This window comes from Acanthochromis polyacanthus, chromosome 4 (assembly GCF_021347895.1).
Source record: "Acanthochromis polyacanthus isolate Apoly-LR-REF ecotype Palm Island chromosome 4, KAUST_Apoly_ChrSc, whole genome shotgun sequence".
NCBI classification, from domain to species: domain Eukaryota; kingdom Metazoa; phylum Chordata; class Actinopteri; family Pomacentridae; genus Acanthochromis; species Acanthochromis polyacanthus.
The window spans coordinates 15772297-15790061 of record NC_067116.1 but is presented as its reverse complement, the minus strand read 5'-3'; the positions used below and the strand labels follow the sequence as shown (position 1 = coordinate 15790061).

The 17765-nt window shown below is 41.6% G+C and overlaps 1 protein-coding gene across 4 annotated transcripts in view; it reads left to right on the top strand.

Annotated features, from left to right (window-relative positions):
- Positions 1-15731, top strand: part of bcar3 (BCAR3 adaptor protein, NSP family member) — a 71664-nt gene extending 55933 nt beyond the window's left edge. For 3 of the 4 annotated variants that reach the window (XM_051947444.1, XM_022197930.2, XM_022197932.2), the window contains 13 exons: positions 2655-2783; positions 4030-4155; positions 4842-4958; positions 5448-5683; positions 6464-6564; positions 7107-7241; positions 8439-8663; positions 9087-9730; positions 11017-11132; positions 11662-11833; positions 12338-12449; positions 13115-13318; positions 13401-15731. In XM_051947444.1, coding sequence (XP_051803404.1) covers positions 2655-2783; positions 4030-4155; positions 4842-4958; positions 5448-5683; positions 6464-6564; positions 7107-7241; positions 8439-8663; positions 9087-9730; positions 11017-11132; positions 11662-11833; positions 12338-12449; positions 13115-13318; positions 13401-13579 — 2496 coding nt within the window. In that variant the 3' untranslated portion in view covers positions 13580-15731. Of the gene's footprint in view, positions 1-1012; positions 1259-2654; positions 2784-4029; positions 4156-4841; positions 4959-5447; positions 5684-6463; positions 6565-7106; positions 7242-8438; positions 8664-9086; positions 9731-11016; positions 11133-11661; positions 11834-12337; positions 12450-13114; positions 13319-13400 lie in introns of those variants that run through there. The other variant, XM_022197933.2, reaches the window with a different exon arrangement.
- Positions 15732-17765: the final 2034 nt, after the last annotated feature.

Here is a 17765-nt window from a genome sequence, read left to right as displayed (position 1 = left end):
GTGACTCTATTATGATTGAATGAGAGGCGTTAGTGGGCATGGTTCTTTCACATGTCACTGTACATTGTTTTTTACCATAAAGAGACGACACTGTGAGGCCAGCTTCATAAACAAACATACAAGTGAGCATTCGGATGAGAGGAGAACATATTTTTCACATATCTATCTAATTTCATTAATCAGAAGAAATAACATGGGCATCCTTATTGGGTTCTTTTCTCTTGCTCTCTAATGAAGCAAATGTCTGAGCCTCTTTGACTGATAAAACCAGATAAAAACTGGTGTTGAATCTACAAATTTACAACCCTTTCATATTACAGGGAGTCATTTTATTCAGTGTTACTAACTTAACTAACCACTAATATCCGTTATTGGAGCTTCACTGTCAAGAGATATAGAAAACATGGATGTTCTTATGTAGCTGAATAAATATTTGAATATTGTTCAATGTCAGTCGTTTAAAACTGTTTGAAATGAGTTTTTCTAGACATGCAACGTCATTACAGTTGTTTCATGTTCTGATATTATGTGTCTAAGCAGGAACGGTCTCCCATAAAGCTAGATGTACCGAAGTACAGAACAGATCACTGATTAACCTTTTTTTTGGCAGAGGACCAATATAAACACAGATCAAAGACCAAATTCAAAGCTGCTCTGTATTGACTATACTTCCCTGCAGCAAAGGGGGAATCACTCTTTCCAGGTACTTTAGGACTTCAGGGCTTTCTGACATTGCGGGGGTACAGAGTATATTCTTTGTATGTCGTTCTTCGAGCTGATATTTACAGAACAGAACAACAAAGTGATGATAGTGGAATAACAAAACCCAATTATCAACTATTGGTTAAATTCAGCTGCAGCTCTCAGTAACAGGTTAAAGAGACTAAGTTCAGGAAAGTGTTTGCGTCACTCCACTGTGTGTGTGTTTACGTTCATCAGGTGAGGGTGTGTGTGTGGAGGCAGGTCCGGGCAGCTGGGTGGTGTCAGGGTGATGACGTCACATTAGATGGCACAGGGTGAAGACACGAGAGAAAGCTTTGAGGAGAAAATCACTGAGCAGGCAGACGCAGACAGAGAGACGGTGTGAGCATGTCGTTTGAGGGAGTTTGAACAAAATGCTTTGTGTGTGTTTTAAATGTGAGCTGTTTAACACCAGAGATTAAAACCGCGGTGTGTGTGACATGGCAAGTGTCTGCTATGAAGTTTGTGCTTGAGGACGAGGAGAAGAGTCACGATGCAGAGACCCAGCAGCTGTCATGTAAGTGTGTTTGGGGTGTGTGTGTTGTGCTGCAGGTGCTTGTGCTGACTTAACGTCCTGTCAGGAGCTGTTACCTGAGCTTTTTGTCCTTCAATTCAGCTGCAGTTGTCCAAACTTTCTGGGCTTACAGTTGGAATTAAACTTAGTGATCAAATATTTAGTTGTATTGATTAGATTACTCTACAAGATCTGTTTCTCATCTGGCACGCTGGATTGTTAATGCTTCATGTTTTGGGTGACCTTCAGTCAGTTTGGTTTTATAAATTTCCCCAAAAGTCTTTAACATGACCTTAAAGCCAAATGTGACAAACAGGTGATTTTACTGGTCATATATACAACAAAGACTTAATTGAACTTGACTTTTATTTTCTTGAACAAGCTTTTATTACTGTCAGCTTGGTTCCTCGCTAAGCCTTAATGTTGTGTTTCAGTCTGGTGCATGTACTGTTTCATGCTTTGCTTTTCAATTGCAGCAGTTTCAGAGTTTCCTACTGTGTGTGGCATTAAAAAAAATATTAGAATTAGTATTATATTACTATAGTAGCAGTGGTAAGGTTGGCCATAATAGTAGAGGAGGAGGTATAGGTGTAGTAGTACGAGGCAAAGTGGTTGAAGTGTTAATACGAATGATTTCCCTGTTTTTGAAATTAATATTTCTGTATATCATAAGAAAATGCTCACATAACAACAAAAGTATGCAGGACAGTTGTGCATTTTGACAGAACTTTAAATTAAGTATATTTGGCTTATATACTGTAAATGCTGTAGTTTAGTTGGAACATTTCTGCAGAAACTGCAGGAGTGGTTCCAGCCACACGACAACCTCTGAAGCACCACAAGATTACTAACAAAACATTAACAATGCAGTTACACAACATTTTTTAAATGTATGAATAAATGATTTAATCAATTTGATTATTGCACTCCATAAACCTGAAGATGAAAAGTCTTATTTTGAACAACTGCATCATTTTAAAGGGATTAAAAGCTAAACATATTTGGATCCACTGTGCTATGCAGTGAACGGATGACAAAGAACACACATCAAAGACTAGACACCACATCAGTCTTCTGCATCTTCTACATTATCTACTCTTTGTCTCTCTTTTTACTTTTTCTGCTGTACGCTTTCCTTTTTCTTGCAGTTGTTAAGATCCACTGGAGTCAAAGGAAGGAAAGCATCTCATATTTATGTGTGATGGATATTGTTAGCTTTGAACTTTGACCTCATTACTGTTTGTTTTAGGAAATGTGAAACTGAACTGATATTCAATATTGACAGTTAGATGTCATTAAAGTTATGGTTGGGTGGATGAACGGAGACACTGTCACTGTTTCTGTGTTTCTCAGTGATGTTGGACACAGGAATCAATCCCGCCTTCTGCTTTTCTTGCAGTTCTCCAGAGATCAGTTCATCCTGGACTGTCCCTCAGAGAAACTTCGCAGAGAGCTCGAGGAAGAGCTGAAGATGAACTGTGAGGAGCCGAGGAGCCATGCATGGTACCACGGGGCAATTCCCAGACAGGTAACACACACACACACACACACACACACACACACACACACACACACACACACACACACACGAAAAAAATCTGAGTCACCAGTCCCTCCCTTTTAAAGCCTGGATAGAAACTTGTTGAACCAGATCACCTATTATTAGACTAACATACTCCACACACAGTGCTCACAGGAAGATTACAGCTTAAATAGTAGCCTCAGCAGCAGCACTGGGGTTGTGACATTAGGTCAGCCTATAGAAAGCCCCCTTTCTGTATGGAGCTGTGTGTATGTGTGTGGGAGAAAGAGAGATTGTGTGCTCCCTCTGAAAGCCGGCGCTGAGATGTAATCGCTTTTAATAAGCTGCTTCCTTTGGCTAAACTAAACTACCATTATATACTATACAAACACTTGCTTAATTAAAGCCTGTGAGTGCATATGAAGGGTTGTGTGTAAGTATTCCAGAGAGAGAGAGAGAACAGAGGCAATAAACAGAACATGGCTGAAATGGAAATATAGAAAAAAAATCGCTCATTTTTGATCTGTCAGATCCAAACATCATTCATTTTTTAAATTAAATATGCAGTATAGTCTGTTAAGCCTCTCCTTTGTTTTTAAGTGTGAATTAATTATATAGGCTGTAATCCATTTGTCAACATCTGTACCTGTTTTTCAAGAGCTGTCAGATAATGATAGCTGAGTTTTACAGTTAGAGTTGTATGAGGTAATGTTGTAATGAACTCAAGATTATTTTTATTGTTAATTTCAATGATACTCTCTTGTCTTGTTTAGTTTATGAAATATGTCATGTTCAAGTTGATTAGTACAAAATCATCAGTGTAGTGGGATATGCCACAAAAAGGCATCAAATTTACACATTTGAGATGCTGAAACTCAGCAAACATTTAACAATTTTGGTTCCAAATGACTGATTTCTGAAAAACATTGCATATTACTTTTCTCTGTCATTTGACCAATAGATTAATAGATGCACCAAAATATACATACAGTATTAAATGAATCAAAGAGCACGTGTTAAAGCATAAAACATAAACATATGTTACTAACTGGATAGACAGTAACAGGTTGAGGTTTTAAGTGTCTTCAGGTCTTATGTAACTACTACGGATCAGCTAGTTCTGAGCTCTTAAAGATGGTAACAGTGCAACAGCCTACCATCGTTAAATTTAATGAAACGTTTGTACTGTAAACAACCACCGTGTGCGCGCGCGTGTGTGTGTACTCACATGTAGCCCTCTGATTTGTTCCAGGTTGCAGAAAAGTTGGTGCAGCGTGATGGAGATTTCTTGATCCGTGATTCAATGTCCAGTCCAGGAAGTTACGTTCTGACCTGCCAGTGGCGAAATGCTGCTCAGCACTTTAAAATCAACAAGAAGGTAAAAATCATGTATGGTTTAAAACAACTGATTGCTTAAATTGAGTCTCATAGATACAATAGTATTCCTAAGCTGCACCATAGTGTGAATCATTTTTTAGGCTTTCAGATTTACTGTAAATCTGAATGTACTAACTTAGTAGGGTGAACTGGTGGCTGTGTGTTACGCTCCTCTGGCATAGTGATCTTCTCAGTAATGGTCCTTTTATTGTATCAAGCATCCACCACCAGAAAACATTTATGGACATCCTTGTTAAGTTCTTATCAGTTATTTAAACACTGGTTTCTTTTTCCAAAATATCTTGCTTCCTATGAGATTAAGCAGCTCCTCTTAGTTTTATAGCGGCCAGCACTGACAGTAGCATGCAGATGTCTGTAGCTGCAGGCTGTGGTGTTTATTCTTAGTGCGATCCAGCCAGATGAAAACTCACAGAATGCCTCTCTCTGTCTTCATGGTACCTGTCTACCTATACTGTGCAAAATGTCCCCAATAAACTTGATAAAAAAGGAAAACATTAAATTAAGCCTTAATGTAGAGAACACAGTAAAAAGCAAATACAAGCTATAAAACAGCAGACCCTTTGTTTTCTTGTAATTATAGTGAGTGCAGTACTTGAAAGGACCACAGCTGCACTGAAATACTAACCAGTAAATAACTGTCTTTGTTCTTTGGTTTCTCTCTTTCAGGTAGTGATGCTGAATGAAGCTTACTCCAGAGTAGAGTACCGACTAGAAAGAGAAGGGTTCGACAGTGTTCCTGCACTCATTAGATACTATGTTGGCAACAGAAAACCTGTCTCACAGGTGGGTGTGATGATGTTTTTTCTAATCTTTTTGCTAGTCAGTACTGTGCTAGTAGTATGTGTCAAACACAGCAAAAACATTACAAATCAATACAAATTTTGACATCATTTCTGTCAGTGATCAGAGCATTAACCCCTTGAAGCCTATTATCGCAAATTCGCAACATACCACTTTCACTCAGACTGCAGCAAAGACAGCGTATCCATTCCCCCAATGCTGGTTTGTGCATATTCGATACGTACCTCGGAAACTTTTGCAAGCGCTGGTTTCTTGTAGGACCAGTCAGAGTGGAACCTAAATTATTATATATCTGTTCTATGTGTAATAGACAAAGTAACAATCTCCACTTAATTTAGCTTCAGCTGGAAAGCAAAAACATACAAAGTTTTTTTAAAAAATTTAATTGCCAATAAATTCAGGCATCAAGGGGTTAAAGAAAACATGTTTTCTGCAGTTTATTTGAACTCTTCTTCTACCTGCTCATTGAAGGTGGTAGGGGCCATCATCTTCCAGCCAATCAACAGAGGGCTGCCGCTGCGCTGCTTGGAAGAAAACTACAGAACGTCAGGAAACCAACGAGAGGCTGGGCTGATGGCGCAGGAGAGGCGGAGTCAGAAACGTCTTAGCCTCAACATCACCAACGGACACACAAACGACAACACACACACCGTGCATGAGAGCACACACTCCCAGGACAACGGCTTGATCCGAGGCAACCAGCTCAGGTTTGTACGCTAAAACGGCAATTAACACCAAACCACCAAAACGATGTGTGTTTGTTGTTTCTAGACACACTGAGCATGTGTGATTTGTCTGATTTGATTAATACCGTGTTAAAGACTTTTGTACAATTTAGCTCCAAGCAATGCAAGTCTATTACTGGGAATTGGTAGTGGGCTACAGACCAAATAACAAGCTGTCTGCCAAATTTTAATAAAGGAGACCCACCTTCACTCAGTCATTCTCTCTCCTTGTTTCTCTTCCTCTCTCACACACTTAAATCAGTCTGATAAAATCCCTCCCCACTTTTAAGCTTTTACCTCACAGCCCCGAGCTGTTTACATCCATCATTGTGACTGAAGGTTGTATAAACAGCATGTTCCATATGTATCAGAAGTCCTCTATAAATAAAGAGAGAATGTATGACTTTTCTTCTGAGTGCAACAGAAGTGTGCAATCCCACACTGCATTTAAGCACATTAAACATAATGTATGGAGCCCATATCTGTTTTTAGAGAAGAGCAGGAGAGAGGAAAAAATAAATACATGGTCCAGAGTAGAACACAACAAAGACACAGAAAAAAGAGGGATACATGGAAAGAGAAAAAGATTTCTAAGATAAATATAAGCTGAAAGAATGAAGAGGAATACTGCTAATGGTTTTATTTTTTTTTCTAATTGGAAGTTTTATCTTTATATTTGAAATAGATCTGATTTATTCCTGCTCACGCCTCTTCCATGTTTATTTGTGAATATGTTTGTTGATGTTGTCCGCTGTCACTCAGGTTGAAGGATCGCTGTGGAAGCCAACCAGCAAGTCTCAATCAAGTCCAAGAGAGGCGACGCCCACTCAAGGCGCACCAATCAGAGAGTTTCTTACCTCTTGGTATGTAAAAGATGATTCTGAAAATTTCAGGCTTCATGCTAAATACCTGTCGTCTGACAGTTGCTGGTCTGGCAATGAAAGCCACTTTACCTATTGACTGTAAGAAAATAGGTTTAAAATTGGATTTTAAGACATTCTTAAGCTATTCACACAAACACTTCTGTAACTTTTTCTGTATACAACTTGTCATAATGCTATCTAAAGACCTTTGAGATGAGACTGAAAGAGAAAGCTGGTTTGTAATCACCTCTCAGTAAGATAGGAAACCTTCTCCCACCTTTAATATGTGGTCATCTAAAACTGATGATACCTTCTGGTAGATGTTGTTGGATGACATGTCATTAAAACTGAAGAAACAAACTGAAGCTGTATAGGACTTTTACGAACAATCCACTTAATATAAGATCTGAAAACTAAAACAGTTTTGTGTGTTACAGGTTCTGATCAGTTCATTTCCTTTCTTGTCTCTCATTTCCTCTCTTCTCCACCTCATCTTTTAATTTCCTTTCTTGTATCTCTTCTTTTTTCCGTATCCTCTCCAGGATCCAAGCCACAGTCCCAGCAGTCCCCCGAAGCTCTTCTTCCCAGCCCCAACCCCAAGTCTCCAGTGTTTCGGACAGGAAGTGAACCAGTGCTGAGCCCCTCTGTTCCACGGAGACCAGCAGAGCTTCTAGCAGGTAAGCAGGCGGTATAGAGGACAACAACCAGCACTATACGGATCTCTTTATTAAACTGCCCATTAAATAATACAAAGAAAACATCTTAACGTCATCCCACATGTACTGTAACTTAGCAAGTATTTTGTTGACCTGTTCTTCAGGAACTGCAGTGAGCCGAGAGTGATGGCTTGAATACTGTGAATTTCAACTCTAAAGTTGATGCATATGTCAAGAGCTTTAAATACATAAATATGTAAATATATTTGCTTTGTCTTATAAAATGTGTTTTACAACAGGTGCAAAAAATATTTAGAAAAGGCCACATGCTGAAAGTAGAAAAACAAATAGCAAAACCAAGAGAAAACAGGAGCAATAAGTGACAACAAATAAAAATGAATAAAGGATTATTTAAACTATAGTTGAGGTACAGTAAATTACTTTCTCTGCTGCTTTCAAGTCCCTCCAGCACATGTTAGCTGATGTAAAACAGAACACACACACCGCAGCTTTTAGGATTATTAACCTTGGATGAAATAAAGTAGCCTTGTTCCAGACCTCTGCAGTACCACACACACCTCTGATTCATTCAGCTCACTTAGAAATAAATGAAGTGAAACAAAATGGCAATTCAGTCTGATTACAAGGCTAAAAATAAAGCTGCTGTGTGCGCCAAGGGCCAATAAAACCCTCTGTGGGGGATTTAAATTTAATCAGTCGCTGTCCCTCCTAAGTGTGTAGGTGTAAACACTCTGCTTTTTCACTCCTGCCATTGCTTGGATGTGAATAGGAAATTAAATTTACATCTTTTCCCTCGCAGATGATTTATCAGATAGTAAATAAGAGACAGACTGTGCTGTGTGCTGTTTACTGTTTCAGTATTTACACAGAAATGGCTTCTGTACAGTCTCTTCTAAATCTAGTTTCACAGGGCTGCTGCATTTAATGACTAAATATGTTTCAAAAAAGTGTGGTTAACACTATTGCCTTGCAGATAGAAGATCCCTGGTTTGCGTCCTGGCCAGGGATCTTTCTGCGTGGAGTTTTTACATGTGTGGGTTTTCTCCGGGCGCTCCAGCTTCCTCCCACAGTCCAAAAACACGCTGAGGTTAATTGGTGTTTCTAAATTGTCCGAAGGTGTGAATGTGAGTGTGAATGTTTAAACGTGCAATAAACATACAACATAATGACTGTAACGTTCACTTTGTGTTCTTCCAGGCCAGGCGATCCGAGGCTCAGACAGCCAGCTGTGTCCCAAACCGCCTCCCAAACCCAGCAAAGTGCCCCTGGCTCGACTGGCTCGCTCCCCCTGCCTTCAGCCCCCGGTTCCCCTCTCCAGCTCCTCCAGCCTCACAGACACCTCCACCACCTCCCCCAACCTCACTACACCTCCTCTGGACTCCACATGTCTGGAAACTGCTGGTTCTTCTTGGAGGAGTGGAGGTAACTGTTCTATGTTTTGTTTTTTTATTGTTTCTGTCAAAAAATCCAGACTTGAACTTCAAATTGCTCTAATGAGGAGGCTGACTTTAATGTTTCCCCACATTCTCCTGGTGGGATTCAAACACATGGTCGGTCCCTGGGACAGTCGATGCTTCTCAGTAATTACAGTTGACCCGGGTGTTTCAGTTAGACTGCAATCAATACTAATTTTAAAAAACGTTCATGTAAAGATTCATATGTTCTGCCATTAATCCTTTTCAGATGCCACAAGCTTATCCCTTTCATTGATATGTTCCATAGCACTGTAGTTTATTAGCTATGCAGCATCTGTCCAGGAACTGCAGATGGCTCATTTACAGTAATATTTATGAGAGGCTTTTAAATATACCAATAAACACAGATGGATATGATTGTCATCCACAGCTACCACAGGTCCTCCTGTTCCTCCAGTGAAACCTCTAAAGTTCCAACATCAGCTCCTCCCTGCAGACGCCCACAGCTCCTCCGGTTGTGGAGTTTCACCTGCTAAAGACGTTCAGTATCCTGATCCAGAGGTGGTAGTAGGACGGACTGACCGGCTGCAGCCGAGTCCTACAGACCTGAGGTCCTGCAGCCCGCTGGAGTGGGAGCAACCAAAGTCTTCAAACCTCATCTCAGACCACAACCTTGACCTTCAGCTGCCGCTCTGCAGCTACGTGGAGAGGCTGAAGAGAGAGGGGGAGAGGGGGAGAGAGGAGGACAGGGAGGAGGAGGAGGGAGGACGAAGAGGACTAGACAGAAGCTCCTACCATCACGCCATCGCAGCCTTAGAAAACACCAGCGAGGAAGAGGAGGAGGATGCAGGGAGGGAGGAGGAAGAGGATAACAGCAGGGATTTGAAGAGGAGTAGTTTTCAACGGCCGATTGTAGAGACGGAGTCGACGTTCAGGCCGGCAGACTTCGGATCTCGGCTTCTGCCACCAGAAAACAAACCGCTGGAGATGGTGGTTCTGAAGAGATCGAAGGAGCTGCTGCTCAGCCACAATCACCACAGTATCGCCAGACACCTGCTGATGGCCGACTGCCAGGTACACTCACGCTCACATTGTCATGCTGTCATCACTTCCGAGGACATTAGGCTCCCTTGAAGTGAATTATGCCTCGCCTGGAAACCAGAGGAGAGTATTCAGCAGCAGCAGGAACAGAAAGCTGCAGTAAAGTCACATAGTTTCCAGCAGCTTTCAGTTTGTACATGAAACCACAGAAACACTCACATCCAACATCATCAGAATCACAGACCAGTCCCCAGAAGTTCTAATTATGGCAGGGACACCTAACAGAAAGCTGAAACAACTGACCTCCGTTTTACATGAAAGCACATGTGAATCCACATCGCATCAGTTTATTGATCAACTAAATTGTTCTTCTCAAACTACATAAAAACCTGAAGGCATTGGTCACTAGTCGAATACAGTAGAAAGAAATACAAGATTACAGATTTCATTGCTTTGCAATTTAGATCCATCCCTCATCTATACACCGCTTATCCTCATTAGGGTCATGTGGGCCTGGAGTCTATTCCAGCTGACTGAGGGTGAAGACAGGAGACACCTGGAAAGGTCACCAGTCTGTCACAGGGCTACGTATAGAGACAAACAAGTACACTCACATTCACATGTACGGATAATGTAGAGTTACCGATGGACCTCAGCATGTTTTTGGACTGTGGGAGGAAGCTGGACAACCTGGAGAAAACCCACGCATACACAGGGAGAACATGCAAACTCCATGCAGAAAGATCCCAGACCAGATTACAAACCAGGGATCTTGTACCTACGAGGCTACAGTGCTAACCGCCAATCCACTGTGCAGCCCTAAATCAGATTCAAGAATCCTTACATTCCACCTACCAGAGGTTTTAGTGTTGTGAAATACTTGTGGAATTAAATCAGTTCAATGTTAATATATAGTAGACTAGAATGGTGGTTTATAATTCTATAACAGCCTTATTCACCTTTGATTTAATTATGGACAGACGTGTCTAATGTGGATGCAAACATGTTTACTGCTGCTGTTTCATATAGTTTCTGTGTGTGTGTGTGTGTGTGTGTGTGTGTGTGTGTGTGTGTGTGTGTGTGTGTGTGTGTGTGTGTGTGTGTGTGTGTGTGTGTGTGTGTGCACCACTGAGAATTAGATTTCTGTCCTGCACCTGACGTTGCTGCTGCAATAAAATGATTCTCATAACAAAGAGAAACAGCAGAACCAAATATTACAGCTAACCCACACAGACACTGGGTAAAAAGATCCCATGCGGTGATAAAATGTAAGTGAAAGCTGTTTGACAGAGGCTTGTAAAACGTCGTTTCCCCTCCAGGTTGCGAGGATACTTGGAGTGACTCCAGAGCTTAAAGGTCAGATGGGCGTGTCGTCTGGTCTGGAGCTGGTGACTCTGCCGCACGGACGACAGCTGAGGCTGGACCTGATGGAAAGGTACACATACAGAGTGACGGGATGAATGAGGACATCCACTGGTGCTGCATGAAGTACCACAATGTTTGACGTTCTGTTAAAAGATCATTTACACACTCACAGTACACATGAAAAGAAATAGTTGGAAAATGTTTGCTGTCATGCAGGGAGTTCCAAAGGAATCATTGGACTGGTTGAGTTTGTCCCTGTAATTTTGTGTTTTAAAGCATTGAGATTAAGCTGAGAACTGGCGCTACAGAAGTAAATCTAAACTGAATTGTTTACTGTCACTTTCGTTACCTTCAGACAGGCAGAACAGCTGTTTTGATGCTGAACAGCTGTTGGCTGGAGCTTCAGACTTATCACACAGACATTAGAGTTGGATCATGTAATGGAGCTCTGGCCTGGAGGCTCTTTCCAGACTATTTCTGTGGTCAGGCAACCAGACCGACACTGAACTATCAGACAAGAAGCTGAGAGAACAAAGGGAAAACACACATTGCCTTTGGGTGGTACTGATAATCCGCCTCTCCCTCCCCTCTGTCTCCAGGCACCACACCATGGCGATCGGCGTTGCTGTGGATATCCTGGGATGTACCGGCAGCGTTGAGGAGCGAGCGTCCACCTTAAATCGCATCATCCTCGTTGCGATGGAGCTGAAGGACACCGTGGGAGATCTGTTCGCTTTCACAGCTCTGATGAAAGCTCTGGACCTGCAACAGGTGCTAGAAATAATAAAACCACAACATCACGAAACACAAATATGATAGCAAACAAAAACATACACTCACCTTCAAAATGCAAAAACACCTGATCTAAATTATACCAAGATAGTCAGTTATACACCATTCAGTACATAAGGAAATATTTGTCCAGTGAGCTGCCAAAGAAGTCATCAGTTTAATTCTGTTGCTATATTATTTAAATGTGATTCTTTCTGTTTGGATGGAAGTGAAAAATCTGACCAGCTGACGACTAGAACCACAAATAATCAGTCTGTGGCAACACTTAAAAGACAAAAAGATGGTCTGATTGTAGTGTGAGACGGGGTTAAGGTCTGTCGTTGGTTTATTTATTTTTTTCAAATTTTCTTTTGTTTCTTAAAGTTTGCTCTTTATTATATCTTCAGATTTTTCCACAGCTTTGAGAAACAGTCACTCTGCGTTCCACTGCACAAACTGTCAGAACACGTCACAAATAAAAACTCTTAAATCTTGATTGTGCAGATCAGCCGTTTGGAGGAAACATGGACGACTCTACGGAGGAACTTCACCCAAACCGCCATCAACTACGAGAAAATACTGAAACCGTTCTACAAGAATCTGTATGAAGGCTCAGGTAAGTAGACAAACACCTCACTGATCCTAATGCCATCTAACTAGACCGACTCAAGCTCCACCGCTGAATGTCCACTATGAAACAAACACTTAGGTACCTTATCAGGCTTGTGAGATGTGTCTGTGCAGCAGAGAGTTTGTAGAAAATACCAGAATTTTGTGTTGCTTTTGGATATTCTGATGAATGAAGTGCAAACCAAACAACACAGCATCACAAGTGACAGTAATTTCTTGTTAGAAGTGTTGAATTTGATACAGTTAACAGATGGAGAAAAAGACATTACAGTCTTGTTAAATTGATATTTTTTCTCCCTGCTGATTTTTGCAACTCTGCATAGCCATCCATCAATCCATCCTCTATACACCACCTAATCCTCAGTAGGGTCATGGGGGGCTGGAGTCTGTCCCAGCTGATTTAGGGTGAAGGCAGGGGACACCCTGGACAGGTCACCAGTATATCACACAGCTACATATAGAGACAAACAATCACACTCACATTCACACTTATGGACAATTTAGAATCACCAGTTAACCTCAGCTTGTTTTTGGACTGTGTGAGGAAGCTGGAGAACCTGGAGAAAACCCACGCATGCACAGGAAGAACATTCAAACTCTCACTCAACTTCTCTGCTCTGCTAACTGAAATATCTCCTCCCTCTCCTGCAGCCTCCTCCCCTCCGGTGGTCTGCGTCCCCCTCCTGCTGCCCCTCCTCACCTTGATGGAGCGTCCGTCAATCACGCCTGAGGGGGCGGAGCTCTGGGAGACCAGTGACCAGGGCTGTGACATCATGCTGCGCCACCTGGAGGCGGCACGCGACGTCGCTCACAACGCAAAGAGCTACACAGACAACGCACGGGCCATCTTAGAAGGTAAACACTAGAAAATAATGACTGAGACTGAAGCCAGAGATGCGACATCATGCTAAGCTCCGTCTGTGTGTTCGCTCTGCAGGGTTTCAGTGCGACGACGACCTGCTGGAAGTGTTTAAGACGGACTTTCAGCTGCGGCTGCTGTGGGGAAGCCGTGGAGCTGCGGTCAACCAATCAGATCGCTACAACAAATTCAACCTCATTCTTACTGCGTTGTCACGGAAACTGGAGCCCCCACCTAAAACACAAACCTTAATCTGACTTTATCAAAGCAAACACATACAGGACGCACTTTTTACACGAAAAGTAACATCAGGTGGATCAGAGAGCAGCTGTGAATGGAAAGAGAGAAGAAAACTCTAAGGAGGCAGGAAGTTACACACAGATCAACATCAAACACACCATCTCCTGCAGCAGAAGTCACTGAACGCACCACGAGGAAAAAACCAGCAGCTCAAGAAAACTCTCCAGAACTGAGACAGCAACATCCAGTCTGATGTTCAGCTTCATGTGGATGTTCTCTGACACAAAGAGAGCTGCAGCCACTTCACAGTCTGATAACTCTGATCCTTTAGTATTTACAGCATCTGTTGAAAGAGAAATCTGTCTCTTTTTGTTCTGTGTTTTCAGTTTAACTCCAGTCCTGGCCTCACTGTCAGCTCAGTTTCATTCATAAAGTCAAATATCACTAAGTTAGCCGACAGTCTGAGAACAGAAGGAAACATAAAAACCCTGAGGATGAGCAACATGATGAACGGACATGGAGAAGATACCGTCTGTAGCTAGATCAGCTGTTTCATAGCGATCTACAGAAACCTGCAGAAACAAGACACACCTACAGTCAGCATTGATCTCAAACAGAGAAGGCAGACATCCAGGAAATCCACAACATCTCAGCACTGTTTGCTCATTATGCACCACCTCCTCATAGAATAAACAATCAATCTTACACATGTAGGCACAGGAAGTACATCAGGACGTGTTCGAACCATAATTCACTTTAAATGAAATGACTTCATATGATGGTTGTTTAACTTTTTAAGATGATTTAGGTTTAAAAGGTTTTTATGAGTCTAATGTGGGACACTGGTTGGTCTCTGAGGGGCTGTTTGCAGTTGACTGTGACAAGTATGCTCTTAATTTCTATCATGTTAGTTTTACTCCAAGGTTTATGTTCCTAAGATCAGGAGACACAAGTCACAAATTCCTGTCAACAAATCAAAAAATAACGGTTTTAAACTAGCCTCTACTGTTGAAATGGAGTGAGAGGTAAATGTGAGAACAGAGACTAAAGACATTCGTTGACACATTGCTGCTGCTTCCTTTCTTTATAGACATCGTAGTTTATTGATATTTCTTTTGTCAAGGCAAGGCAAGCAAAAAGACTGTAAATAGCTTCTGTGATTAGTGACTACGACAGTAAGAGTCAAGTAACAGGAGGTTATTTTAAAGATCTATGTGTGACGTTTGATACAAAAGCACTCGTTTAGTTTGCTGCTGGATTATCAAGCAGTTCAGATAAATAACAAATATATATACACGACTGTTCAAAAGTTTGGGGTCACCATGACATTTCATGTTTTCCATGAAAACTCACCATTAGCTAACACAATGTAGCATTAGAACACAGGAGTGATGGTTGCTGGAAATGTTCCTCTGTACCCCTATGGAGATATTCCATTAAAAATCAGCCTTTTCCAGCTAGAATAGTCATTTAGCACATTAACAATGTCTAGACTGTATTTATGAATCATTTAATGTTATCTTCAGTGAAAAAAAAAAGCTTTTCTCCCAAATTAAGGACATTTCTCTGTGACTCCAAACTTTTGAACAATAGTCTACATCAGGGGTGTCAAACTCAGTTCCTGGAGGGCCACTATCCTGCATGTTTTAGATGTTTCCCTCTTCCAACACACCTGATTCAAATGATCAGGCTTATTATCAGGCTTCTGCTGAGCTTGATGATAAGCTGATCATTTGAATCAGGTGTGTTGGAAGAGGGAAACATCTAAAACATGCAGGATAGTGGCCCTCCAGGAACTGAGTTTGACACCCCTGGTCTACATATTTTTTTAATTTTAACAGCAAGCCATTTTTCTTTAAATCAGCAGATGATTCACAAAGTCCACAGTAAATACAGTTTTACTACATTTTGACAGGAGTAGAGAATCTGATCCAAACTTTCTGTCCATGTGAATACGTAGCGACAAGCGTCTGTTCTAGTAGAGAAACTCAAAATCAGTGAAATATGTTAACATGAGACTAAAGCTGTACATATTGAAGCATGTTGATAATAGACTGTACATACTTTCTGTAGAAGACTGTAAAAAAACAAGATGTTGGAGAATTTTAATATGTTTATATTATTATGGACTACTGTGGTAAGATTTAATAAAGATGATATATGATCTGAGGAGGTCTGCTGCTCTTTAACTTACAAATGTGTTGTAGAGTTGAAAGTGAAAGTAGGAGTTCACATGGACCATCTGGACATCAAGCACTTTTTGTCTTTTTCACTCACTGTGGGTTCAATACTGAACTCTACAAACATATTCCACCGTGCCAAACGCATCTTTCAACAACCTTCTTCTCCGTTCACCATTTTCAGGTCATGCTGCTTTATTTTCCTCTCATGTCATCTCCTACCTGCTCTGTATGAACACTGCCTGCAGTTCAGCACAATTCTGTGATTTATTTTGCCATGGACTGTTACGGAGTTACTGCCAGGAAATGCAGATTTTCAATTTTTTCAAACTAGTCAGTGCATTTTCCATTCACAGACTGTTGGAAACAGTGGCGGTTTTTTGCACAAGCCAACTAGGGGGCGGCCTAGGGCGGCAAACTTAAGGGGGCGGCATGATGAGGGGGGGGGGGGGGGGGGGGGGGGGGGGGATCATTAAATACAATTCCCTTCATAAGCAGGCAGCTGAGTAAGCATCCATTGACACTCTGATGGTGTTACGTTACATAACAAATGGCACCCTCCTGAGGTCAAGATTCAGAGGCGCGCCCTCTGCTCTCTGACCGAGGAGACCGTCCGCCACCCTCCGGCGACAGGTGGCGGGGGGCGCGGCTGCGGCGGAGACGGCCCGATAGTGTATATATTCATCCACCCCCCCCACCCCCCCAGGAAAGGCGAGAGGGGTTCGTGTTTACCGGTGACTGGGCACGACAGACTGACCTGCCTCGGGAGTCAATAAGGCTAGAACCGCCACTGGTTGGAAAGCTGGAAATCTCAAGATTTAATGTTCTTATGGTTACAGATGTAACAGTTGAGATTAATCCCTTGTCCAAAGTATACCCTGAGGGAGGAAATAGCAAGAATATACAATAAGATAAAATAAGATATTGGATCTGTGTCTGAGAAATCATTTTCAACTAAGTTACCCGTTACAGAAACACCTCTCAAGGAAGTGTGTTAATTCCAGATCACATGACCTGCTCCACATGATGTCATTTCCTCCTGAAGAAAAGACTGACAAGACTCCAAGGAGTTATTTCATATAAAGTAGTGTGTGAGTCAGGTGTGGATTTATCACAAGTCAACAAGTTTACTACAATATCTTTAGAAATAACTTTCAATTTTAATTTTACTCAATTGGATATGGAATATTTTAGAAGAATCTTTCTATAAAAATGCCATGTGGTGTTTCGTTATGAGCGGCCATGTTGATTTTAGGCCTTAAAACAGCAAAAATGTCAACACTGATACAAAAAGTCCTGCAATTATATATTGATCTGTTTTTTTCAATGAAGATAGTATTCAATGAATCAGAAATCCAGTCCAGACATTGTTAATGTGCTCAATGACTGTTCTAGCTGGAAATGGCACATTTTTAATGGAATATCTACGTAGGGGTACAGAGGAACATTTCCTATTGGGTTAAAGAGCCAAAAAAAAAGACATGACAAATACTTCATAAAAGCGAGAGGTCGGTAGCAGCTTTCATTTTTCCTTACAACTTTTCGGTAGCCGCTCCAAAATATCTGTTGTACCCTCCTGTGCCCCCCCACTAAAATTAATCTGGATCTGCCCCTGGTGTCCACAGAACCCAGCAGTGTTCAGTGTCCGTTAGACTGTCTGCCTTGAGACGTTGCCACCAGCAGGGTCCAGATTCTCCAGGATGGCCTTAGTGGTGATCCTTGGATTCTTTTCACTTCTCTTGTTATCCTCATGGCCAGCACAGGCATCACTTTTGTCTTCCGACCACGTCCTCTGAGATTTTCCACGGTGTGGAACATCTTGCATTTTTTGCTAATACTTTGCATTGTAGCCACTGGAAGTTGAAAACATTTAGATGTGTTCTTGTAGCCCTTTCCTGACTTGTGAGCAGCCACAACGCTCAGCCGCAGGCCCTCAGTGAGCTCCTTTGTCTTAGCCATGACTGTCCACAAACCAACTGCAGAGAGCTGCTGTTTGTCACCTGTTAATTAAAACAGCTTTTCT